This window comes from Eptesicus fuscus, chromosome 18 (assembly GCF_027574615.1).
Source record: "Eptesicus fuscus isolate TK198812 chromosome 18, DD_ASM_mEF_20220401, whole genome shotgun sequence".
NCBI classification, from domain to species: Eukaryota; Metazoa; Chordata; class Mammalia; order Chiroptera; family Vespertilionidae; genus Eptesicus; species Eptesicus fuscus.
The window spans coordinates 267,955-294,337 of record NC_072490.1 but is presented as its reverse complement, the minus strand read 5'-3'; the positions used below and the strand labels follow the sequence as shown (position 1 = coordinate 294,337).

The 26,383-nt window shown below is 66.1% G+C and overlaps 1 protein-coding gene across 1 annotated transcript; it reads right to left on the bottom strand.

Moving 5' to 3' along the window:
* Positions 1-1,191: 1,191 nt before the first annotated feature.
* Positions 1,192-20,583, bottom strand: PTH1R (parathyroid hormone 1 receptor). The gene is made up of 15 exons (XM_054729612.1): positions 20,397-20,583; positions 19,321-19,440; positions 9,925-10,027; positions 7,837-7,965; positions 6,349-6,459; positions 6,134-6,252; positions 5,929-6,023; positions 5,517-5,721; positions 5,146-5,299; positions 3,594-3,654; positions 3,226-3,292; positions 2,896-2,990; positions 2,240-2,381; positions 2,117-2,158; positions 1,192-1,645 (listed from the first exon to the last, which is right to left on the bottom strand). The coding sequence occupies exons 2-15, from the start codon at positions 19,390-19,392 to the stop codon at positions 1,268-1,270; spliced, it is 1,773 nt and encodes a 590-aa protein (XP_054585587.1). The 5' UTR covers positions 19,393-19,440; positions 20,397-20,583; the 3' UTR covers positions 1,192-1,267.
* Positions 20,584-26,383: the final 5,800 nt, after the last annotated feature.

Here is a 26,383-nt window from a genome sequence, read left to right as displayed (position 1 = left end):
TACAGCGCCCCCCCCCCCATCACCATCTCCCCCCCCCCATCACCATCTCCTCCCCCCCCTCCCCCCCGGCTACCTGCCTGCCCTGCCCCTGCGGCCCCCTCTGCCTCCATGTTACACAGAGACTGCTGCTCTCCCCTGGGCAGCCCTGCTGCTCAGTGTGGCCCTCAGGCCCCGACCCGGGCCCCTGCCATCCCGAGCAGGTCATCACGGGGAGCCCCAGGCCTCTGGACAGTTGTCTGTCCTGCCTGCCACCTGGAAGGTCAGGTGGGCGTGGCCTGGGCTGCTGGGTGCCATGCCAGCTCCGGAGTCCTGGCCTTGTGACCCTTGCCCAGCCTCCGGTGAGGGGGTGCTATTTTAGTTGGGGAGCACTTCCTGGATGCCAAGTCCCTGGAGGAGAACACGGTCTGAGCTGAGAGGAGGGAAGGGCGGGCCAGGCTGGGGCCCTTCAGGGCCTCGCAAGATGCCAGTCGGCCAGAGCTCAGGGCTGTGGCTGGGTCAGTTCCGAGTGTCGGGCCAGCGAGGGCCTCTGCCATTCTAGGGCCCACGCCTGGGTTGGGCAGGGGACAAGGGAGGTGTTGGGGGGATGCTCAGTGACCATCTCGGGTCCATAGTGAGTGACCGAGTGCAGGCTCCACGGCCAGCCCTCTGGCTCCCACAGCCCTGAGCCAGAGCAGGGATCCCAGCTGACCTTCCCCTGGCTGCCCGGGTGCTCCCCCTGCACCTGTTGCATCCTTAGAGTCACGTGGGGGCTCCCCGAGTGTCCCAGCCTCCAAGGAGCACAGCATGGCCACGAGACCGGCAGGAGGGGCCTCGGGCTTGGGGTGGAGAGGTGGCCAGGGACCCAAAGGATCTGAGGTCGGCTCTGGGTGGACAGCTGCTAGAGGAGCCTGGCCAAAGGCAGCCTGGGTAGGGAGCGCCGAGGGGGCAGCTGGTGTCGGGGAAAGGCTGGGGCCCACTCCTGCAGGGCCCACTGGTCAGCGTGTGGCACCGAGGGACCCGGACAGCGCAGCCTCTCCCAGGCCCTCCTGCTGGACGGTGCCCTGACCCCGGGCCCAGGGGCTGGCCCACATCGCTAGACCCCTCCTGAGGTGAGACTCCAGAACCCGCGGCTCCCAGCCCCTCGCCCTGGAGTGACTCGAGGCCCCAGCTCAGACCACAACAGGAAGCTTCCTTTTCCTTTTTTTTGTTTTGTTCTCCCAGCCCAGCCATGAGTGGGCAACCACCGACCGTCCGTCTCTTGGTCCATAGGTCCAACCCTTGGTCCCGGTCACATGACTGTCTCCCACTCCTCCTGCAACAAGGCGGGGGGCCGCTCGGGCGCGGAGGCCTCCTCGTCCAGCCCCGAGCAGGAGCCGTTGAGGAAGCCGGTGTCCTTGGACATGGCCGCGGCTGGCGGTGAGGTCTGGAGGGCCGGGGCCCCTGGCTTGGTGTGACCGGGCAGCTGCGGGTGGCCATTGGTGGTGGCAGCGGGCAGCAGGCGGGGGCTGAGGGGCAGGCCGAGTCCCGCGCGGGAGCCGACGTTGGTCACGCTCGTGTGAGACACCATCGGACCGTAGCTGTAGCTGCTGCTCCCGCTGCGTGCCTTGCGCTTGAAATCCAGGGCCAGCGTCCAGCGGCTCCACGACTTCCTGATCTCAGCTTGGACCTGGGTGGCAGGAGGAGGTGCGCCTCAGGAGTGCCCCTGACCCCTCTGCCACCCGTCACCCCAAGCCCAGCAGTGCCCCCACCCCGGCTCCTGCAGCACAGCCCTGGAGGGAGATGGGTAAATTCCAAATTCCCGGAAAGTTCCAAGGCCCAGGACTCAGTGTCTGGCTGCAGGCAGCTGACATACCCAGAACCTCTGAGGCTCAGATGGCCCCGAGGGTGGCTGAGTCGCTTAATCTGGATGACGAGAATTCAGCCCTGGGGCTGGGAAGACACTGGGCTACCCCAGAGATGGGTGAGCCCACAAATCCTAGCACATCCTGAGCCTGAGCCACTGGGAAGACCTCTCTGCCTCCAGGACGTTCTTGGAGGGACAGAGGAAGAACCGGGCAGGAGCATGGGAGGAGCAGGGCTCCGGAGCCCCGGCGCCTCTGCGTCCTCCCTGCCTTGCCCGCTGCCGTCCACCGCTTACCTCGCCATTGCAGAAACAGTAGATGATGGCGACAAAAAATCCCTGTGGGGAGGAGAGAGGCGGAGGCTAGGGCGAGCCTGGCGGTCGGGAGCAGGCAGCCCCGCCCACCTGGCCGGCCCGCACCTGGAAGGAGTTGAACAGCATCTCGTAGTGCATCTGGACTTGCCAGAGCGCCCCTGAGACCTCGGTGTACGGCGTGGCCATGAAGACGATGTAGTGGACGCCGAAGAGCGGCATTAGCACCAGCGTGGACTTGAGCAGCTTCCTGGGCCAGCAGGGCACAGGTCAGGGCCGCGCCGCGTCCCCCCCCACGGGCACTCGGCCCCTCCTCCCCACCTGCCGGCCCCAGGCGCCAGAAGCCACCACGGGGCCTGAGGCTCTGGCCACCCGTGGAGGACAAGCCAGTTCATCGGGTCGACAACTTGGTTGTTCCTGGAGTGGACCAACTGCGGCCCCCGCCCGGCCTCACCTCACTATCCAGGGCCCACTCCTCGCACCCGTGCCCGGACTACCTGGGACCAGCTCGCTGAGGGGACGTCTGGGTTGTCCTGCCCTTGCGACCCCAGCTCCAGTGCAGCACCTGGCGCTGAGGGGCCCGGGTTGGCTTTGGGGTGCCCAGAGGCCAGGAGCGAGCCCATCACTTTTGGGCGGGGCCAACCAGAGAGTTGGGAGTGGGGTCCTTCCCCTGAAACAGGCTCATTCGTGGAGCCTCAATCGTGGCTTCTGTATGTGGTGCCTGGATGCTGACCTCTGAGGAGCCTGGCATGGTGGGTGCTCACCGGTACTGCTGCCGCGTGTCACACCGGCCGGCATTGGTCTCCCGCAGCTTGGTGGCGAGCACCCGGACGATGTTGATGAAGAGAATGAAGTTGAGCTGTGGAGTGAGGGGGCTGAGTCTCCATGGCCTCCTAGCAGGGCGGGGGCAAGGAGCGGGACCCACGGCCCTGCCCAGGCCCTGCTCTGCCACTGCATCTCCGGGGGCCGTGGGGCCTCGGCTTCCCCGTGAGGAGCGGGGACCGGGATGGAGATCAGCTGCTTCTCAGGCCTTGTGGCTGTGACCTTGGGGTCCAGGGACACCCCCACCCAGTCCTGTGGCCACCCCTGCTCACCACAACGGAGGCCAGGATGGGCACCTGGATGATCCACTTCTTGTTCCCGGAGCTCAAGTCCCAGCACCTGCAGGAGGTTGAGGCGTCAGCCCCCACCCCGTCCTGCTCCCACCCAGAGCCTGCCCACAGACGCCCAGAGCTGGTCTACTCTGCCGTTAGCTGTTGTGGACACAGGTCAGGGTATGCTGGGTGTGGCCGGGCGTGAGGCCACCCTCAGAGACCGATTTTGAAGTAGCCTCTTGTGACCCTGAGCTGGGGCCACTCAGGGCCAGGGCGCAGGAGGCCCCGTCATCCGCTTCACCGAGGAAGAGGGTGTCAGGGGTGTCTCTGGCCTGTGTTACCCCAGCCCCTTCTCCGCCTGGACCTACCCCGTATTGGCCAGCGTGGCTCTCACACCGACCCACACAGCCACGAAGATGGCGGGCAGACCTGTGTGCAGAGAGAGGACAGCGCGTGAGGGCCTCAGATGCTATTCCAGGTGTTTCTTCTCAACCCACCATGCCAGCTCCGTTCCCCTTGTCCCTGACCATCCCCAGCTTGCCCCCCGTTGTCCCTGACCCCTCACCCCGGGCACACAAGCTGCTTGGTGACAGCTGGGCCCTGGCTCGTGCTGCCCAGCAGCCTCCCCTTAGGGCACGTCCAGCCCTCTGCCCTCATCTCGATTCTGCACCCCTGCACACACAGCCCCCCTGTGGGGCCCATGGTGAAAGCCAGAGTCAGAAACAACCACACGCAGGCTGTTCCCCTCCCGCCCCACAGGGCGCTGCTCTGCGTGGGGGTTCCCGTGGGGGAGGGAGCCTGTTACCGGGGAACCTCGGCGTGCCCAGGCCGATGCCAGCTCAGGTGGCCCATGGCACCTCTGGGCGAGCTCTGCCTCTAGGAATGGAGCCCAGGTCCCCACCCTCCATCCCCTCACTTCGGTCTGGGCCTGCGTACCTCTGGGAGGGGAGGGAGTGGCCTGGGTTACGCTTCTCTGTGCGCTCCATCAGTGCAGCCCCCCCACCCTGACACCCTCTAGCCCAGAGCCTGCTTCAGTTCCTGGGACCAGGTCTAGGTCTCCCCTCCAACTTCGGGGCTGGCTGTGGGTGAGGTCAAGGTCAGAGTGTGTGCCAAGGAGCAGGAGGCTGTGGCTGTTGATCTGGGGGCCTCTGGGTGCTGAGCACTAGACCTGCCCTTCTGCAGTCTGGCCAGCTGCCCAGAGCCCAGCCAGGCTCTGGAGCTGCCAACAATAATGGACAATTATCAGCAACTCGATCCCAGAGCCCGCAGGGGAGGAGGGCAGGCCCAGCTGCCCATTCTGCAGGGGGGCTGTGCATGAAGCTGGGGGGCGGGGGAGGCAAGGGCCCTGCGGACAGCTTCACAGTGAGGGGATTGGTGTTCACAGTCAGGGTTCTTGGGGGGAGGGTCCCAGATCCCAAGTCCAGCTCCAGGCTGACCTCTGACCCAGGATCCCACTCAGATCCTGAGCTGGATCTTTTTGTTGTTAATCCTCCCCCGAGGGCATTTTCCATTGATTTTTTGAGAGAGTGGGAGGGAGAGGGAGAGGGAGACAGAAACATCCATGAGAGAGACACACCGGGGTCGGGGAACCTGCAACCGAGCACGTGCCCTTGACTGGAATCGAACCCAGGATCCTTCAGTCCAAGGGCCGACGCTACCCACTGAGCCACACCGGCAGGGCCTGAGCTGGATCTTGACCTGAGCGTCCTCACCCCCTCTCCTGGGCTGAGCCCCAACTCCAGGCTGAGCCCATCCAGGCAAACCCACCCAGCCACGCTCTGCTCCCCGAGCCCGGGAGGGGGTCAGTCACAGAAGGGTGGGCAGGCTGCCCCCCGCCCAGGGCAGGATGTGCTGTGTGGGTGTCTCAGCCGCGTGGTGCCCCCCGGCCCATCCGTGCTGCCTGTCCCCCCTGCCGCGTACCCCAGCCAAAGACTGTGAAGCCCCACAGGTACTTCTTCTCGGAGAAGAAGGCCATGAAGATGAGGCTGTGCAGGTACAGCCCCTCCACCAGGATCCAGTAGTAGTTGGTGGCCAGGAAGTAGAGGAAGACGGTCACCGCCACCCGGCAGCCCGCCTAGGAGACCAGCGTGTTAGCCGGACGCGGGGCCGCACCTGGGGACGTGGGGGCGGGGCGGGGCGGCTCCGTGGAGGGGCAAGTGGTGCTGTCAAGTCCCGAGGGAGGGCAGGCTCTGGTCCAGGTCCCTTACCCAGGGGCGGGTGGCAGGGGGGCGGGGCGGAGGGGGCGGGGACCCGGAGGAGGCCGAGGGCGGGGCTGCCAGGGGCGCACTCACGTAGTCGGCGGGGGCGGCAGTGGCGGGCGGCGGGGGCGGGGGCGCCTGGGCGATGGCGCGCAGCTCCTCCTCCGTGAGGCGCTCGGCCTCGTCCAGGGTGAAGCCCGAGTACAGCACCGCGTCCTTGACGAAGATGCTCACGGCGCGCAGCATGAAGGACAGGAACAGGTGCATGTGGATGTAGTTGCGTGTGCAGTGCAGCCGCCTGCGGGCGCGGGACGAGTGGGTGGGGACACCGGCCGGCAGGGTAGGGCAGAGGAGGAGAAGGGGTGCGCCCGCCCCGCCCCCGATCCAGGCCCCTCCCCTCCGCTGCCCCGCCCACCGATCTAAGCCCCGCCCCATCCGTCGCCCCGCCCACCGGTCTAAGCCCCGCCCCTCCGCCGCCCCGCCCACCGGTCTAAGCCCCGCCCACCTGAAGTAGGCCAGGATGAGCACAGCCACAGTGAGGGAGGCCAGCGAGACCGAGTAGCCCACCGTGTAGATCATGCCCAGGCGGTCAAACACCTCCTGTGCAGGTGGGAGACGCCCGGGGGAGGGTCAGAGGTCAGGGCTCGGTCAGGGTCACCCATGGTGCGGGTGGCCTCCCCCGGCCAGGTGAGGGAGGGGGGGGCTCTCACCCCCTCACGCGTCTCATTGGTCAGGAACTTGACGCATTCGCTGTAGTTGGCCCACGTCCGGTTGTGCCCGGGCACCAGCTCCCAGCTGCCATTGCGGTCACAGCGACGGTAGGCATGGCCTGCGGGTCCGTGGGAGGGTCAGGGCGGGCAGCCACTGAAGCCCTGAGCTCCAGGTCCTGTGTCCCGAGGTCCCCACCCTCCCCCGGCCGCCTTACCTTTGTGATTGAAGTCATAAATGTAGTCGGGACAGGGCACTGCCACCACCTCGCCCGGCGCCCCCAGCGGCCAGCACAGGATGTGGTCCCACTCAGGCAGGCAGGGGCGCCCTGTGCCCACAGACAGACAAGGTGGGGACACCCGTCAAGTCCACGGTTAGTGACCAGAGGGCACCTGGGTCGGTAGCTCCCTCAGGGACAGTTGCACCCCAAGACGAGAGAACTCGGGCCCGGAGTGTTCTGGGGAGACTGTATTGAGCCCTTACTCCCTATGTGCCCTGCACCCACTGGCCTCAGATCTCACTACCCGACCCCCCGACCCCCCGCGCAGGTACTGGCACTGGCCAGAGGCTGGCAGAGGCCAAGAGGGCAGTGATTTGCTCGGGCGAGAGCCCAAGGCCCTGCCCCTCAGGTGCTCAGCCCTGGCCAGGCCTCTCTCTTCTCTCTGGTCTTGGTCTCACTTCCTGGTGCCCCTGGAGAAGGTCCAGGTTCCGGACTAACCCCCTCAGCTGAGAATGCTTCCTATGCGACCCGCCGGGACCACGGACAGGAGGCCGGTCCAGGGCCAGTGCCCGCCAGGCTCCCGCGGAGTGGGCGTGGGCCACATCGGCCGTGCTCCCTCCACCATCCGAGGCCGCCCGAGCGCAGGTGTGCGAGCGACTCCAGCGAACACGGGAGAGGCACGTCCCACTGTGGGCTCCGGGCGTGAGCTATGTGACCTCAGAGGGTCCCCCGTTTCTGAATCTCCCCCTCTCTCTCTCCCCCGCTCCCTTCGTTCCCCTGCAGGGTTCCAACCCTGGGACTGGCCCGCCACCTGGAAGGCTGCCTGGACGGCCGGCCCCACCCCGGCGTGGTGCAAGGCCCTCTGTCCTGGGCACCATATTCCCAGCCCCGCCTGGCCAGGCCCACAATTCCCTCTGGTCCCTGGGGAGCCCAGGGTGACCACAGCCTCCCAGATGTGGCCCATCTGGAATCTGCTGCCCACCCAGCCGGTTCAAACCGGCCCTGTGGCTGCAGCCTGGGCGCTGCGTCTGTCTCTTCTTACGTCCCCGGGGACAATGCGGCCCTGCCCGCCCCTCCTCTCTCTTCTCCCTCCTCGTCACACTGTCTCCCGCCCCGCCCTCTCCCGCGTGCCCCTATGGCCACCTCGCCGTGTCTTGGTGCGTCCTCCTCCGATACACCGAGTCCCCGTCCCAGTGTGAACCTCCTGGTCCCCTTTCCGTCTCTCCCTGCCTCTGTGGATCTCTCTCCGTGGAAGGGGCTGTAGTCCTGGGTACCCCCACCCCTGGAGTGGTGGGGGGCAAATTCTCTGCCTGCACCTCCTGGGGGCTGAGCCCAACCAGCCTGCCTGCCTCTTCCCGCTGCCCCCTCGGCTCTGTCTCCTCCCAGCCCCTCCCCTGCTTTCCGGGGTGGGGATGGTGGAGCGGTGGGGCAGGCGGTCCGAGCTGCCTCCGAGGGATGCGTGGACGGAGGGATGCGTGGACGTACCTCGGCGCCTGCTGCCGGGGGGCGCCTCTTTGTCCTTGGATTCAGGGTAGAGCTTCCCGGGTGCCTTCTCCTTCCTGGGCCTTCCCGGGGCCGCGGATGCCCATCCTCTGTCCGATTCCACGATGTTGGCTGGAGAAAGCGGGCAGTTACGCTGTCAGTGCGGCGGCAGGGGACCCAGGCACCTCGTGCCCCGGACTCCCAGGCTGTACCGCGGGGGTCCTGCCCTGTCCGGCCGACACCCCAGCTGCTGGGAGAGCTGAGAGGAGGCGAGGAAGTGCTTTACAAACTGTGAAGTGCTTGCTGGGTGCAGAACCCGCCAGAGGGACGGCGATGTGAAAGAGGGTTCCCAGGGCAGCCAGCACCAGGCGGTGGGGACCGACTAGAGGGCTGGGTGGCAAATGTGGGCAGGACATGGGCACAGGTGTGTCCTGGACCCAGTGAGCTGCAGCTCCGCAGGAGGCGAAGGCCCACCAGGGGGCGCCTGGCGAAAGCGGACAGCAGTGATGTCAGCAGAGGTTACACCGGGAAAAGGAAGCCAGGCCAGAGCGCTGGGCAGGTCAAGAGGCTGCTGGTGGGGAGATGAGAGCAAGAGCCTCAGCTGTCAGGGCTGGGCAGGCAGTCTACCTACGCTGCCCCCCGACCTGGACACTCGGGTCGGGTTCCCCGGGGACCCCATCGAAGGGGGGCCTGGCCTTGCTCTCCACGGGAGATCTCTCTTCCTCGTGGCAAAGTCTCCCTCGCTCTCCAACTTGCGTTCCTCAGGCTGCAGCCCAAGTCAGGCCCCTGGCCTTCCCTTGTCGGGTCGGTGGCAGCAGTGGGAAGCTCAGTGCAGACACCTGGGCTGGGATGGCTGTGCCTTTGCCTGCCTGCACCCTTGGGCATCCGCAGGGCTGGGGAGGCAGGATGGGTGACGAGGGAAGACAGGGCTGGGTCGTGAACTGGGTGCAGGAGGTGCAGCCACAACTAGGAGGAAGGCTGGGTTCAGGACAAGGCAGAGCCAGGAGGAGCAAGTGCCCGAGCTGATGGGCAGGGGACCAGGCGCCGCGGGTGGGAGTGCTGTGGGGAGCCCTGTGAGTCCATGTGTGGGAGAAGATGGGAGAAGCACTGTGTGTTACACCGTGTGCCACAGCGTGTGCCCAGCCTCCTCCCCCGGCAGCCTCAGGCCAGCTCAGCGAGGATCTGCTCTGGTCAGCTGGTCATTCTGGGCCTGGACTTTCTCCAGGCTGATGAGATTAGCCAGACCCATGTCAGAGGTCTGGACGGGCGCTAATGAGGCCCATCTCCACTTCCAGGAAATGGACTCCAGACAGAAACCAGTTTGAGATGAGCAGGAGCTGAGAACTCAGGGGCGCTCCCCCCGCCCGCCTCCCTTCCCATGGCCGTGCTGTGCTGGTGGAAGCCCGCCCTACCCCAGGCCAGCACCCTCTCCGGACAGTGACCTTGACTGACAGAACCACGGATACCCATCCTCAGCCTTCCATGCTCCCATCCAGCCCCAGGGACCCTCAGTTCTCTGGACCCTGGACACTTGGGCTTTGCCCTCTGCCCAGGTGGCCTCCATAAGGACCTCACTCTCCTCCTGGACCCGCCTTGAATACCTCCTCTACCAGGAAGCACCCTATGGGGTCCGTGTTCCTAACCCGGCGTGCCTCACAGATGTAAGCAGCTTGGGGTGATTCAACGTTAGCTGTCTTCATACCATCTCATCCCCCCTCTTCCTAGCCGTGGGTGCACCCCCTTCTGCACCCCACTCATTTCTGAGCCTGTTGACTTTTTTATTTTATTAAAAAAAATGTCTTCATTGACTTTTAGAGAGGGGGGAGGAGAGAGGGATAGAGAGATAGCAACATCGATTGGCTGCCTCCTGCACACCCCATGCTGGGGATCGAGCCTGCAACCCCGCATGTGCCCGGACTTGCCGGCTCATAGGTTAACGCTCAACCACTGGTCTTGCCTGAACCGCCCCACTTTGGTGGCCTGCCCCCCGCCCCCCCCTGTCCCTGACCCACCCACCCCGATGCCCCTTGGGTCTGCAGACTGGCTCCCGCCCTCCTCCGGCCCCTCCCTCTCGGGGCCCGCCCCGCCCACCTGGCCTCTGCAGGACTTCTCTGAGCCGCTTCTCACACTGGGCCTGGGCTCGGTGCAGCAGGAAGATCTGCTCCTCTTTGGTTATGACGTCATCTGCATCCACCTACCAGGTCGAAGGTCAGAGTGCAGGCCAGGCGGCAGCCGGTCCCACAGCCACCCCGAGGGACCCTCCCCACCCCCCCACCCCCGTCCCAAGGCCCTTACCCTAGAAAGTGGGAAATCTGCCTACGCGGCTCCCATTTCACACGTGGGAAGCCACGGCTCCAAGGGGTACGGCCGCATTACCAGAGGAAAAAAGGGGGTGGGGGTCCCCTGTCTGCCCGCTAGTAACCCCGCCTGCTGCAGCCACTGAAACTCTGTCCAGGCCTCTCCCCAGGGGGGCATGAGAAATGGATGGAATGTCCCAGGACAGATCCTCACAGGATCGGCCGCTTTTGGGAACCTGAGTGGGATGGAGTGAGCAGAGGGTGTGCTGAGCTCTGGGGGAAAAGGCCCGGAATTCCTCCAAGTCCTAGTGCACGGGGAACTCTGGGAATCGCCAGCTTCCATCCTGACACTTTCCCCTGAATGGAGGGGGCCTCAGCCCTCCCACCGAGCGCTCCCCTAGAGGGAGCTGAGGGAGGGATGGCGGATGCTGGCCGGGCCTGCTGGGCGCCCACATCCCCAGTCCTAGGGCTTCTCGGGAAGCTGCCCGGTACCAGCAGGCCTCGCTCCGTTCTGGTACCAGCACAGCAGGCCTCGCTCCGTTCTGGTACCAGCACAGCAGGCCTCGCTCCGTTCTGGTAACGCAGTCACGGTCGGGCCTTGCTCCGATGCTCTGCCTGCCTGGGCTTCCTCCCACCCACTGGGACTCGCCAGCTCTGTTTTCAGGAGGGAACAGGAGCACGGGGCGGGGGTGGAGGGGGGTCACCCCAGCCTCTGTTCCCCTGACTTAGGGTTGGAAAGGAGTCAGAGGGTGAGGCAGCGCCCTGCCCTGGGAACAGCTCCGTGTGCCCAGCCGTGAGGGAGCCCCCCATAATGCACTCCCTGAGGCCCCCGGGACACGGACATGTCCCTGGAGACCCCAGGGCCGGGCTGTGTCCCCTCAGACTGTGTCCCCACAGGGCAGAGCTGGCCCCCCACGCCCGCCACAGGCATCCCAAGGCCGGGCTGGGCCCCTCGGTCTGAGTGGGGTTTGCAGGCCTGGGACCCAGCAGGAGGCAGGGAGGGAGGGGGCGAGGGCTGGCTGGGGCTGGGGGTCGGGAGCTGGGCTCCGGGGAGAAGTTAACTGACCGAGTCTCTGGGCGGCAGCCGCTAGGGCTTCCCGGGCCAAGGAGTCTCCGTCGGCTCCGCGGGCCAAGGGCTCTGCTGGTTTCCCTTAGCCGGGCCTGTGCGTGTGCGTGTGCGTGTGTGCCCGCCTCTGTGTCCTCACACAGGGCGTGTCAGTGTGCATATGTGGGACGTGAGCTTGAGTGTCTGTGAACATGCATGTGTACATGTGCTCTGGGCAGAGGCTACTGTCAGTGTGTCCATGGGTGTCTGTGCTTCTGGAGTCTGAGTTGGACGCTGAGAGCTCAGTTGAGCCCCATGCCCATGGCCCCCGGGAAGGGCTGAGCAGCTTTCTGTGTGTTTGCTGCTGCCCCCACCTGTCAGCTATGGGGGGGCTGCCCCCACCTGTCAGCTATGGGGGGGCGGGCTGTGGGGCATGGGCTTGAGGGAGGACAACTCCACCTGCCCGATCCAGGGGCTCCAAGGCCAACTGGAAGTTCCCTTTGTGCCTCTGGTATTGGGGATCCTGGCTGCTATGGGTCTGACCCCTGACCCCTGTGGAGCTGCCCACCCCCACCCCATCATAGCACCCATTCCCTACCATTTATTGTTACAACTCATGCTTCCATCAGTAACCACCACCACCATCACCACCACCACAGACTATCACCGTGACCAACATCCCCAACACAACCACCACCACCACCACAGACTTATCACCTTGCCTAACACAACCGTCTACCACCACCACCACCACGGGCACTAACTACTATAATTACCAGTATCACGACCGCCAGTGCTATCAGCACCACCACTGCCATCACCAATGTTGCCACCAGCCTCCTAACGGCCATCAGCCCCCTTTGCCAGCGTCTTATCCTTACCCCTCACTACCCACCTCCCTCCCCCACCCCCTTTCCTTCTGCCCACCTCCATCTCTCAAGACAGACAATGCACTGCATTCTCCCAGCTGATGGGGCGCTCCCATGTGACCGGGTCAGCTTCCACAGGCCCCAAAGACAGGCACCCCGGCCCTCCCCACAGACACTCTAGCCCACGGATACGGCTGAGGGTCAGAGCTGAGGCCTAGAGTAAAGGCGTCCGTCATGGGTTGGCAGACAGACAGACAGACAGACAGACAGGTGTGCTCACTGGGGGAGGGCCAGGCACTGGCCCCAGGTGTCTGCCCAGCCCCCGCCTGCTGCTATTGGCTGCACCCTCTCCACGGCCAGAGAAGGCGCCCTCTTTGCTGGAGCCTCGTCTTCACGGTGGATCTGGGCATGCCCAGAGAGGGAAGGTGTGTGCTCCCAGCCCCCACAGCCTCCAAACTCCTCCGGTCACCCACAGTGACAGCAGCCCCACCTCCGGCCTCCTGGACTGCCACCCATTTCTCTGTCCCCCCGTCACGGCAGGACTGCCAATGTAGCCAGAGGGATCCAAGCCTGAATCAGGGCAGCCCTTTCCTGAGGAGCAGAGGGCAGTGCCACGGCGCGGAGGCGGGCAGCCACACCAGGGCACTCCCACCTGCCAGGAGGGCAGCTCTCCCCCCCCCGCCCCCCCCGCAGCGGCACCCTCTCTGCACCCGGAGGCTCTGCCTCCACCACGGACAGGCTGAGTCTCTGGGAAAGCGGCCTCATCCTCGTGCTTCCCTTTTCCACCTGGAGAACGGGGAGAGCTGCTGAGGAGTGAATGAGGTACATACAGCAGCGCGTCCTCAGGGAGCATCGGTCGGCCCGAGGCTTTGAGGGGGATGAAGTTCCCACGGCTAATGGACCCAAACTGACCCAAGAGCCGAGCGCCTGTGGCAGCTCCCCAGCTGGTAACCGGTCATTCTTATTGGAGGACCCTGTGCGGCATGAAGGCGGGGGGGGGGGGGGGACGCTGGCTGCTCCTGCCATCGGTCGGCAGCACTAGCCCCACATCGTGGCTATGGGTCCCGGTGCCATGGCTGCCCCAAGCCGGGACCCAGCGGGGCAGAGGGAGGTGTCTGAGTGCAGGGGCCCCAGTGGGGGGTGCTGGGAGGGTGGGCTCCAAGGATGGGGGAGAGGGAACAAGGAGGCCTGCCGGGTGGGGCATGCCTCACAAGTTTTGGGGGTGCAAGGACCTCCCAGTAACTCCTTGCATACCTGGGTCCACCCTGGACTCACACGAAGATTCAAGGTCACTGCGGGGGGTTGGGGGGCAAGAGGGCCCCTCCTTGGCCTCTGCTCTGTCGGAGGAGGCCTGCCCCCTGGGGTGATGAGAAACGCTGACAGTGGGTTCTCCTCCCGGCCTGCCCCCGGCTGCCGCTCCACCCTCACCCGCCAGCCCTCCACCAGCAGAGTTGGGGTCTTCTCGGCCCAGCGCCTGATGGGGGCGGAGGACTCAGACCCACATCATTTTGGGTCCAGGGAGCCTGTGGGTCTTGGCTTCTGGGACGAAGACTAGGGACCCAGGGTTGGGTCATGGCCAGGGGTCAGTCAGTCCACAGCCACACGGATGGGCACCCCCCCCCCCCCGGTGTCAGGTGTGCCCAGCCCCCTCCCCACACCCCTCCCATGGTGCTGGGTCAGGGCCGTCGTCCCCGGACCTAACCACTGGGCTGCGACTTCCCCCTGCAGCACACGCTCCCACGTTCCCCCCAACACAGAGCCTCCCTGCGGGGGCGGGCGATGCCCTGACCTTAGCCCTGGGCTGGGGGGAGGGAGAGGCAGCCTGGGAGCCCTGGGCGGGGGTTTGCGGGGCTGGGGGGGCGCGGGGCGGGGGGCTGGGAGCCTGCATGTCATTTACAAACACAGGAGGGGAGACAGCAGTGTGTGGTCAAGAGGCCCGGATGTGTCTCTCATTTCCTGAGTTCAGGAGCCCAGAGGAAGAGAGAGCCAGCTGCCACCACCCCTCCCGCCGGAGCCAGCAGCTCCCAGCCATCCCCAGGCCACCCCACGCGGACGGACGGTGGCAGTGGGGGTTGTGGGGGGGCAGTGGGGATTGTGGGGGGGCAGTGGGGATTATGGGGTGGCAGTGGGGATTGTGGGGATTGTGGGGGTTATGGGGGGGCAGTGGGGATTGTGGGGGGGCAGTGGGGATTGTGGGGATTGTGGGGGGGCAGTGGGGTTGTGGGGGGGCAGTGGGGGTTGTGGGGGGGCAGTGGGGGCCGTGGGGTGCAGAGCCAGCTCCAGCCACTGACCAAATGAGAGCCACTCCTCTCGGGGCCTCTCCCGCTGCCAATGCCACACGTTTGCCGTCTGTGGTCCCAGACAGGCCTCCTCCTCCGGGAACGTGGAGGAGACACAGGGATCCTTCGTCAGCGCTGACACCTCTGCCTCTGGGGAAGGTGTCAGCCTCGGGGTGCCCTCTGGGGTCCTCGCATCCGTCCCTCCCCTGGGTCCAGCCTGGTCCCGGGAGGGCGGCTGCTGGCGTCATGCTCACCTCAGGAGGCAGCAGGTGCCCTGGCGGTCGACCCTGGACCTGGCCTGTCTCTCCCGCCCCCGGGCGCCCCCTCCCTGCCGGCACCTCCCCTTCCACCACATCCCGTCTTACAAACGGGGACACGGAGGCTGAGGACCCGCCAACGAGCAGAGGCCGGGCCTGGAGCTGAGGTCTGCTCAGCTCGAGCTGCAGCCCTGGAGGCCGGGGGTGGGAGTGGGGGGGGGGCAGCCACCCGGTCCTCTGGGGCTCTCGGCACCAGCTTTCCTCAGTCCCGCGGCGGCACCATCTCCTGCGCGGAGCGAGCGCCTCTTTGCAGAGCGCCTGAGGCAGCCTCGGGGCGGAGGTGGGCGCACAGGTGAGCAGATGCCGATGGTGGCGGCTGGTGGCTGTGTGCTCGGCTCTCACTGCCGGACACTGTGCCTCCAGGCAGACCGGGAGAGACCCTGGTGGACGGGAGACCCCTCCTGACCCCCTGGCCCCCTGCCCCTCTTCTCCCGGGTGCACTCCTGGGACCTGCGCTGCCCTCCATGTCTCATGCCCGCTGCCTGCGGCTCTCCCCACCCCTTGCTGCCCTCCGTCTGTCCGGCCGGAGCTGGCCGGGCGGGCTCCCTGCAGGGACACTGCTGCCCGCCACCGCTGACACGTGTGGACTGCCCCCCCCCCCCAGGCTTCCTGAACAAGCCGCCTGTGTTCGTGGCGGGGAGGGGCTCTGGAGGCTCTGTGATGCCGGCCAGCGTGGACGGAGCCGGGAGGTGGGATCCATCGGTGGCGAGGACAGGGTGGGTGTGCGCCAGCCTCCGCCTGGGCTGGAGGACCGGCCAGAGCTTGCCTGGTCGGCAGAATAGGTCCCACCAGGTCCCCCCTCCGCACACGGCTGGTCCCAGAGTTGGGGCTCGTAAGGCTTGGAGGTTTCCCACGCTTCTGCGCATCGGAGCCAAGCCTTGCACCCTCTCCCAGTCACTCTATTTTGCCGACAATTTAAGGGGCACGCACAACTCCCCCCTCAGGCTTTCTTTTTCCTGGGGACTCCCTCTCTCTGGCCTTCCTGATGTGGTGGCCGCCGGGGAGTGTCCCCAGAAGGCCCACGACAGGAATCTGGGGGAGGCTGCTCGATGCCTCATTAAAACATTCCGAAGGAAACCCAAGTTCCGAGGGCTCGCCCCTCCCCCTGCTCTGTCCACAGGCAGGCAGGTCCCCCCCCCCCCCCCCCCCGAGCTGGGGTGGGGGCGGGGCGTTGGGGTGTGTAAAGGGCAGGTGATATAAAAAGCTTCAACAAATCAATACGGAAAAGGCAAACAACGCAGGAGAAAGATGGGTAATGGCTCTGAGCAAGCTCTTAGGAGACGGACCATAAACCCACGGCAAGTCCAAAAGCTCACTAGTAACCGGCAAACTACAATGACACGAGGTGGCTTTTCACCTCTCCGAACGGCCAAGGTGAGGCAGCGAACCCTCACGTCTGACGAGATGGGTGCTGGGGAGGCGGCTGCAGAGGGCAGTGTGGCCTCGTCTGTGAACATTGAAAACATGCGTGTCCCCAGACCCAGCAATGACAGAATCTAGAAATATCCACTGGGGATGGGCACACGGCATTTCGAGGAGCTGCTCTGCCATGGCCAGGATCACACACAGATGCGCATACTAGTACACGCACACACACACACGTGCACACACACACACTGTGCAGAAACGGTCTAATGTGCATTCCTGGGAACGGCGGCCTGGATCCCGATTCTGGAATACGACACAGCGTTAAAAAAGACGGATTTGCATTCACCGACACGCAGGGTTCAAGGCGCGTCGTTAAGTAGAAAAAGTTTTCCGCTTGTTTATTTAAAAACAAGCGGAAAACTATAGGACGAAGCCACCTCCCTGACAGGGACTCGCACAGAGAAAGGTCGGGAGTCCCCCTGACCCCGGGCGGTCAGACACCGTTTTCTCTAAAAGTGGGAGTGGGGCTCGGAGTAATCAGTGATGCTGTTTAATCTTAGCATTTGACCCTTTTATAAGGAAGAACATTTGCAAGGGTCGGTTATGAAGTTAGAAATAAAAATTTTAAAAAGGAAAACAAGATTTTATTTTATTGTTTAGAAAAAGGAAGCAAAAGAAAACCCGAGTGGGCACGGGCTCCCTGCCGTGGAGGAAGCAGCTCGGTGCAGAGCCGGGACCTGGGCTCAAACCCCCTCGCACAGACTCACTGTGGGCACCTCGGGACTTTCGCATAAAATGGTGGGTGAGTGGACGGCGCGAGAAAACGTTGGAGACGGGTTCCAGCTCAGAATCTGGGGACAGCTTAGTTCCTTCTTGTCTCCGGAAGTGAGCCCTGTGGCTGAGCTGTCCCGGGAGCAGGCTGGGAGGAGCCCCCCTGTCCTCGCCCCCCCCCCCCACAGTCCTTCTGGAGTCTGACTCAGGTGACGTCTCTACACGTAAGGCCAGTCCCCTACGATGACCTCCCGCCTCCCTCCTGCAGGTTCTCCTTCACGTGTCCTTAGGATGGAGCACCCCAAGGATAAGACCACCCCTCTGCCCCCTATTCACGATCTGGGGGCCCATCCCTCCCTCCAGACTTCACTCCACCCGCCCCAGCCTCACGGTCCCTCTTCCCTGTACGCGAGATGGACCGGCCGAGTCTGACCACAGCCAAGCTTGCTCCCAGTGGGATGCTTTCCAGTCCCCCAACCGTGAGGTCCCTGGAGATGTGAGCTGGTCCCGGGGCTGGCTGGGCAGGCGGCACACAGGGTGGGCACCAGCTCAGGCAGGCGGGCATGGTGGGCACCAGGGAAGATCTTGGTGGGAGAAGCCGTGCCTGGTTCAGGAGCGGGAGCAGGCAGATGGGCGGCCTCTCGCTGGCTCCCACTAAGCCCAGGGGACCACAGGGTGTGAGTGACCCTCCAACCGTATCCTCTAGCCCTGAAGCCAGGGAGGGTCCAGGGCACTCCCGTCCTTCGAGCCCAGCCACAGATGCCCCAACACGGTCCCGGAGCAGACCCAGGCCCGACGCCCCTCCTGTCCTACCTCAGCCTTGGCCCGCGCTAAGCCGGGCGAATGATCTGCGAGTGCCTCCATGGAGGGCCTCGGGGGACCGTTATCCTCTCCCCCACGGCACAGCGCTGGCACGTGGTTGGCACGCAACCAGTCACGGCCCCAATGGTTGTGTGGTTCAGGCGTTACAAACGGGACAACAGCAGAGCCTTTCCAAGAGGGTGTTGGGAAGACAAACTAGTTAATAGTGTCCAGTGCTCAGAACCGTGTCTGGCAAGTAGACAGCACAGCACTCAGTAAACAGGAACACGCAACTGACAGACCTGGGCGCCCAGGTGTCCACAGACGCACACACGTGCAAGCACAACCCTGCTCCAGCAAGGCGTGTGTAGACCCACAGCTTCCCACACGCGTGAGCTCACCCATGGCTCAGACACTCACAGACCCAGAGAACAGCCATGCCCAGAGCCCCACAGACCCTGCTCCGACACACAGGCCCGTCTATCCCTCCAAAGTCACACGCACACGCATGTGCACACAGACTGTGCCGGTGGCTCTGCCCAGGGAGCTGAGCGCCTGGGAAAGGGGAGGATGGGAAATGGCTCAGGGCCCTGGCAGTCACCAGGGTTCCCCTGTCTACCCTTTGGGAAGCTGGATTCATGGGCACGAGGCACACTGAAGCCTGGAGCAGACAGGAGCCTCGGATCGGGGTGCGTAGGCAAATGTTTCTTTCCTGCTGACTTTTCAGAGATGGGAACACTGAGGTGTGGAGGACAGCCCGAGGTCACGCAGGCACTGGCAGAGCTGGGAGGACCCCAGAGCTACTGCCTTCCTTCCCCTTGCGGCTCTGCCTGGGTAGGAGCTGCCCGGAGGAGGCGGCCTGTCTTTCTAGAAGGGAACGCCTCACCTGGGAGGTGGGCCGGGGAGGCAGCAGGGGCCTGAGGGCAGACAGCCTCCTCAGCAACCGGCCGGCCCGGCTGGGTGGGATCTGATGGACGTTCCTAGAAAAGGCCCGCTCCTGCGTGTCTCCAGCTCTTGGCTCCTCCAGGGACCCCTATTCTTGGTCTGTCTACTCCTCCTGCTCTGGGGAGCTCTGTCCGCACCCCCTTTCTCTCTTTCCCTCCTCATCCCCCATCCTTTCTCTTCTGGTCCCTCTGGTCCCCTCTTGGCCTTTGCTCTCAGGAGGGTACAGATGGGGTCCCCCATCTTCCCTGAGCGTTTCTCCTGCAGGAATGTTCTGTGAGGCCAGGGACTCCTTCTCCACACCGTATGCGCCTCTCCATGGAAAAAGCTTCCACTCTGGGTAAAGCTGGATGTGTGTGTGTGTGCGCACACGCGTGTGCACGCAGGGGACCCCGAGAGCTGGAGGGTCCCCTACATCCTGCCCTCAGCCCCCAGCCCCGTCCTGGAGGCCCCAGAGCGGAGTCTGTGGACGCCACCTCAGGGCCAAAGCCCACCTCCGGCCGGTCACACTGTCATCTCCGTGGGAGACGCACCCGGAGCAGCGGTGCTCACACAAGGGGAAGGCAGGGGGTCCCCAACCACAGACCTCCAGACCTGGGACCCCAAACCCAACCTTCAGAAACAGGGAGACGTAAAGGAGGCGTTTGGAACCCAGAATGCAGACACCCCAGAGGCAGTAGGCACCGAGGACCCGGGGCAGAGGGGACCCCCGTGCAAAGTTCAAAGGACTCTGCACCCCGAACACCCCTCCTCCCCCAGGGGCCCCGGAGCGAGCCCGCAGCCCCGGCGGGGACTTACCAGGGCAAACGCGGAGCCCAGCACCGGGCAGCAGAGCAGCAGCGCCAGGCCGGGCGCGATCCGGGCCCCCATCGCCGCCGCCTAGGGCCCTGTCCCTCGGGGCAGCCGCCGCCGCCGGCCCTGGGGTGGGGGGTTCAGAGCCGCGTTAGGCCGGCGGCCCCGCCCACGCCCGCGCCTAGGAGACCCCGGCGGCCCGGCGGCCCGAGGGCCCGGGACCCGACGCGGGGCCCATGCGCCGAGGGCAGGCGAGCGAGCGCGAGGAGAGGGCGGAGGCGGAGGCAGCGGGGGCCGGCGGCGGGCGGGCGCCGAGCGCTGCGGAGCGGCCCGTCTGCCTCGCAGCGGAGAAATCACATCCATATGGCCGGGCCCCCCGCCCCCGGCCCGCCCCCCGCCCCGCCTTTTCTTTTTTCCCCTTTTTTTTCTTTTGGGGAACTGGGAGCTGCGGCTTCGCCCCACGCCCAGGGGGAGGGTCGGGGGAGGGGTCGGGGTCGCGGTCCGCGGGGGGCGCGCGGGCGGTTATTTTTAGCTCCGCGGCGCGCGCGGGGCGCGGGGGGCGGGGGGCGCGCGGGGACGGGCGGGGGGGCGGGGGGCGCGCTGGGAGCCACTCCGCGGGCCGCTCGGGGCTGGTCCCAACTTTGCCGCGACCCTGAGACCTTCGGGGGTCGGGCCGCGGGCTCCCAGCGCCGCGACCCCCCCGGGTCCCCATCTCGTCGCCGGCCGCCTCCGGCGCCCCCGCCCCGTCCCCGGCGGGAGTTCCGCCTGCGCCCGCGCCGCCGGAGCGCGCCTGCGGCCGGGACGCTCTGTCCGTCTGTCTGTCTCCAGCTCCCCCGGCCTCGGCCTCCGTCCTTCCCGCAGCCCCAGCTCCGTCTCGGTCACTCCCCGGCTCCCTCCTTCCCCTCCCCCTTCTCTCTACGAAAACATTTGCAAGTTTCCAAAAAAGCCCGGAGCCCGGAGGCTGGGCTGGCGGCTCGCGGGCTCCGAGGCGGCGCCGTGGGCTGACCCCGAAACGGACCGGCCGCCCGCCGGCCAGCCCCCCGCAGTCACCCCTCCCCGGCGCCGGCCCGGACCCCACTTACTCCGAGCGCGCCGCCGCGGCCCCCGCCCTGCCATGGATGTCGGGGGGCCCCCGACAGACTCCCCAGGACAGCGCCCCGTCCGCGGCCCCGGGGGGGCTTCATGGAGCTCTCGGGGTCTCCCTGGCCCGCCTGGCTTCCTGCGCCCCCCGCCCGGCCGCCGCCCGGAGCCGCCGCCCGCCGCGCGCGTCCCTCGCCTGGGCGTCTGCCGCTCCCCTCCCCCCCCGGGCGCCGCCGCCTCCCCCGCGCCGCCTGGGCCTCTCTCGCCCCCGCCCCCTGGTCGCTCCGACGCGGCGAGTGCCGGGAGCGGGGCCCGCGGCCCCCGGGGCATCGCTCTCGAGGCCGCGCTCGGGGCGCACGGCGGCGGGACGGGCGTGTGGAGGGCTTGGCGGGGCTGTGTGCGCGTCGGGCTGGGACTCGGCCGGGCCGCGGCCCCCTGGGCTCCCCGCCCCGGGCAGGCACGGGCGTCAGGGTCCTGCCCGCCGGCCCGGGCGGCGAAGGGGGCCCAGGCGCGGGGCAGGCCCTTCACCAGAGGCGCCGCGCGGGGGGCTCGCGGGATCCCGCTCGGCGGGGCGGGGTCCTTGGCGAGGCTGCGCGGCGGCCCTCCCGCGCCTGGCTCGGCCGCCGCCCTCCGGCCCCGCCCCGCCCTCGCCTGGACCCCCAGACGCGGGAACGTCCCGAGGGGTCGGCCCGCGGGACCCGAGACCCGCCTCGCCCCCGCCCGCGTCTCCGGCCTCGCGCCCCTTTCTCCCGCCCCTGGGTCTCCCGGGTCGGGGTCTGTCCAGTCGGGACCCATCCCGGCGCCGGCCCTGTGTCTCCAGCTCCGCCCCCGGCCCCACCCCGGGCGGCTGGAGGCCGCGGGACCGGGGCTCAGCCCAGACCCCCACCCGCGGGTCCCGCCCCCTTCTCCCACGCGGCCACACCCCGAGCCGCTCTGGTCCCCGGGGGACCACAACTTAGGGGGAAAGAGGGAGGGGTCTTTGGGGGCGGGGCGGGGCAGGGCGGGGCTTAGGTGCTTTAGCGGACGCCTGACCAACCAGGAGGGGGGGCCTGGGACCCCAAGTCCACCGCCTCTCTGTGCGTCTGGGAAGCTGAGGCGCAGGGGGGCCTGGGGTCCCTGGGCCGGCGGGCTTTGAGGATGGTTGGAGGAAGCTAATGTGACTGGGGGGGCGGGGGGGGCCCTAGGAAATAGGATTCAGACCGACAGGCCCCCCTCCCCTCCGCTTGCCCACTTACCACTTGTGTTTTCTGGGCACCACGACTCTCCCGCTGTCTGGGCCTCAGTTTCCTCATCTGTGAAACAGGGTGGACCAGTGGCTCAAAGGGCACTTTTAACTTGACTGTTTCAGTGCCTCTGAGGATGGGTGTCCAACTCCTGGGCTCTGGGTCTCCCCCAGACTCGGCTGTGGACATGGAGCTCCCCAGAACCCCCTTCTCTTCCCCCTCAATGTGAATGGGTCCCCAAGCCCGAGTCCTAAGGCCGCAAATCCAGTTGCTCCAGCCTTTCTGGCAGCCAGCATACCCCCTTACCAGCTGCACCCACACCCTCCTGGCGCCCCACTGCCCTGAGGTTCGGGTCCTGGTGTTGGAGAGCTGGGCTGTGTGAGGCGGCTTCCCCGGTTCACTCCCCTGCCTTCCGCGCAGTGTCCTGTGCAGGACTGCTCTCTGCCTGGCGTAAGGGACACCCCTGTGTCCCTGTGCCCCATCTCCTCCACTGCGGGGGGGGGGGGGGGGGTGGGCTCTGATGTGGGGCCGCTCCCTACGATGTGGCCCCGCTGGTGACAGAGGCCCAGGCGCCCAGAACACCGGGGGTTCTCAGTGTTGCATCCCCATGTCTCAGCTGTGACTCTTTCTAAGCGATTCTATGCCAGTTTTGTGACCACTGCCAACCCGCCCCTTGGTGATGGTAAAACAACATTCACAGAGGGGTTGGGGGAACGGAGAGGTCAACTGGGGGCTGATGGGGGCGTCCCTCGTGGATCTGATGGAAAGCTTGAGATTTGGAAACACCATTTGCACGTGGAAGGAGCAGGGTAAGCTGTGGACAGGACTGCAGAGAGGGGCCTGGTGGGCTCTGGGCCCCCACAGGTGCTGCTGTAGCCATCACGCACGTGTCTCCCCGGAGTCCCTGCTGGACATTCCACCACGGTGGGTGGGGCCGCTGGTCCCCTAACGCGCCCCCAGCCTCTGGTTAAAGTGCCACCGTCAGGGTGAGTCGGGTGTCACACATTAACTGGGAGAGAGGCGGCCTGCCCTTTGACAGCCCCAGGGCCCAGGTCGGTTTCTGGTCCGTCTCAGGTCAGTTTCAATGGCATTTTGAAAGGCCTGGGTGGGGGCAGGGAGGGGGGGTGAGTCCCTGTGGGGCTCCCCTCTCTGACTCTAGCCTGAGGCCTAGAAGGCGAAGCCAAGGGGGTCCCCGCATCTCAGAAGGGGAGCGGGGACTGGTCTGTGTGCAGGGGCCCTGGGGCGGGGCGGGGGTGAGCACCAGCCTCCAAACGGAAAGGCCGAGGCTCAGGCCTCCCTCTGCAGCCCGACCTTGCCATGGCCCACAGAGCCCAACGATCCATCCCCCAGCCCTCGCCCACATCAGCCTCTGTCCCAGTCTCAACCCTGATCCCAGACTGACCTCTAACCCCCGGCTGACCTCTGACCCCGGCTGAGCCTGCACCTAAGCCTTAATCCTCGGGTTCCAGGTTCCTGGAAGCTTTTCAAGTCAAGGGCCAGCAGGGGAGGGGTGGCCAGGCCGTGCGTGCGCCCAGGTGCCACTTTTACAGCCATTTCGCTGCTCATAAACACCCCCACCCCCACGGCGAGTCACCGGAGGCCCCACAGCAGCTGGTTGGCCCCCCGCCCCCGCCCTGCCGCAGGAAGCTGGGTTTCTCACCTCTGGGGGAAGACCGAGGGCGGGAAGCTGGGGCACGGGGCCTAGAGGCTCTGCTGAAGGCAGGGAGCACTCCTGGGCGATTTGGGGTGTGGGTTTCCAGTCCCTCCTGATCACAGTCACAGGCCGCGGGGGGCCGGAGCACCAGAGCCCAGATGTCTCCACACAGGCCAGGCAGGCAGGCCCTGTCTGCCCCCGGGCACTAGCCAGTGCGGAACCTTGGCCTGGCCCCTCCCGGCTGCACTGGGGCCCCAGGACTTACCCGGATCCCACTCACCTGGAGCCCGCAAAGCCTCCCAAGGAGAGCCTGGAGCCACTGAGCAGGGTCAGTGTGGCCATGGGGAGGCCATGGGGAGCCCGGGGCAGCTTCTGTGCTTCGGGCCGAAGCAAGGATGTTGCTGTTCAGGAACGAAAAAGGCCTGAGTCAGCGCTTTTCCTTAAAAAAGAAAAATTAATTATTTTTTACCAAGCCCTGCACGGGCCCAGGACTTTGTCCCAGACCCTGGTCGGGGCGAGGCAGGTCCAAGCGCAGCAGTCCAGGTGCCCAGGGCTGGGCTCACCCCCCGCCCCGTGGGTCTGCAGTGAAGCTCCCAGGCCACTCTGCCCTCAGGTCTGTGGCCTCAGTGGTCCTCTCCTTGCCCTCCAAGCCTCTCATGAACTCCCCTCTGTCTGTTGTGGTGTCCCTGTCTGCCCCTTGCAGTCCTTTCCACATCTCAGCACTTTCAGGCCTTAAAAATGAAATGAAATGAAATAAAGAAGTTCCAGGTCACCACGACATAGGAGCACAGCCCAGTGAGTGACTTCAGTTTTGCACACCTGAGGAAATCCTGGGGGCAGAGGGTGGCTCACACCCAGGCTACAGGCAGGAAAACTGAGATCGGGAAGGCTGGCCTCCAGCACTAGTACCCATGGCTGCCAGCCAGGAGAGACATGGGGGCCCTCCTTCCGCCCGTGTCCTGACGCCTGCAAACCCACAGCCACCCCATATGTGACTCGTTGCCCACTGCAACTTGGGCTCCTGGTGTGAAACCCTCCAGGAAACGCTCTCTCGGAGGAGTGCCCCCGGGCCCTCCAGGGTCAGCACCTGCTGGGCAGCTGCAGTGGGAGAGGCAGAGGCTGTGCACACAATGCCCTCCCTCGGTGGGTCTTCCGAAGGAGCTGTGGCAGAACGGGGCTGCGTAGACGGGGAGGAAGACACCATTCAAGATCCTGGAATTCCACCCCAGGGCCCGGAGACCCCGGGCGGGCCGCCTTTCTGCCAGCCCAGCGCCGGCTGGTTTGTGCCTGGAAGTCCCGGGCTCAGCCTGACAAGGTGTAATGATTCACGTGGCCCCGCCGAGCACATTCCGGCGGCGGCCCCGGTGCCCGGCGCCAGGCGGCCAGCCCCAAACCGCCCCAGCTGCTGGGCATGTTCCACAGGCCCCATCCCCAGGTGACCCTTCCCCAGGTCTTCCAGGCTCCGGGGGACAATTTCCAAAGGACTTTCTGGTTCACAGGCTGGAGACGGAGGCAGGGAGCTCTCAGGACCTGGCCTCCAGGTGGGGAAAATGAGGCTGGAAATAAACATTGCAAAACGGACAAACAGCCTGCACAGGCTCCTGCCCCCCCGAGTTGGGCAGCGCCGAGGGGTGTCCCACGTAGGCCATTCTGTGCCCGTGGTGGGGCCAGATTTAAACGTTATCTGTCAGTGGGCAGCCGGGTCTTCCCACTGCTCCCGTCCTCACTGGCCAGGGGGCTGAGGCCAGCGCCTGCTCTGCCTGCCCTGTCGCCCTGGCCTGCTTGTGGCCCCCGTGTCCTGATCTGCCGTTCACGGAAGGCAGGCCGGGCTTGGAGGGCCCCCCCCCCCCAGGGCCACGCACTCGGGGCTTGGAGGCAGACCCCGGAATCCGCAAACCTGAGGTCCTGTGCCCTGGGGCTTTGAGCTTCCGGCCACCGATGCGGCCAGGCTGGCTCCTCCACGGGGCCCAGCCCTGGGCTCTGAGGGCACGTCTGGCATCAGCTCCGGGGACAGGAAGTTGTATTCTGGTCCTGGGTCCTGGGGAAGGAGGCAGGGAGAATCGCAGCTCAGACCCAGTCATGTTTACTCGGGCCGGGCCCCTTCTGAGCTCAACAGGCCCATTCATTGGGAGCCCCATAAACCCTTTGGGGCTCCCTGAGGTTCAGAGGGCCTGGACGCCAGGCCTGGCTGCCGCCCCCAGACCTGCTGGGGGCCACGGGCAGCAGGTGGGGCAGGAACGAGGTGGGAGCCTGCGACGTGCCTCAGTTTCCCGATCTTTGCATTGGGATCACGGCTCCTGCCCGTGCACCTTGGGGCTCGGCTGGAAAAAGCCCAGGGGGCCTTCATGGCTGTGTCCCTCCAGGCCCGAGAGCACATCCTCAGCTCGTAGGGCCTTCAAGGCGAGCCTGAGACTCGTGGCCCGAACTGTCTGAGACACGTGGCCTGGCCTCGGTGCTCACGACGGACACCCTGGCAGGGTGGGTGTGGGTTCGCATCCACCAGGGAGGAGGAGCTCACTTCCTCGTCTGTGGCCAGAGGTCTCCAGCAGAAGTGGGGGCACGGGGGTTGGATGGGGCCCTGGGGCCTGCTCACCTCCCGGCTCCTCACACTGCCTGTAGCCCTCCGACTGGTGGGGCAACGCGCTGCCCCGCGGGCCCCCAGAGTGGAAGGTGGCGGCGGCAGCGTTGGGGGGAAAGGACCGCGGCTGGGGCTCCGAGTGACCTTCCTCACCCGGGCTTGTCCCCTGGGGGCCGCTGGCAGGTCGGAGTGGACGTGCTCGGAAGTCGGCTCAGCCCCGGTGCCCTGCTGGGCAGCGGAGTGGAGACCCTGGTGGTGGGGAGGGAGATGTGGGAGCAAGACCTCCCGCCCCAGGCCCCCTTTCTGCAGCGCCCCACACGCCCCCCACAACCTGGCCAACCACTTCTGGCCCTGGATGGGGGAGGGGAGGGACTCTGGTTTTCCAGACGCCTTCCGGGTGGGGTGTGACTTCCGGCTCCAGCGGCTATAAAATCCCCAGTAGCCGGTGGGTCTCTGGCAGGCGGGGGGCGGGGGGCCGGGGGCCGGGGGTCTGCGCTCCGACACCCTCCCGGGCCTGTTGGACACGTGTTCCCG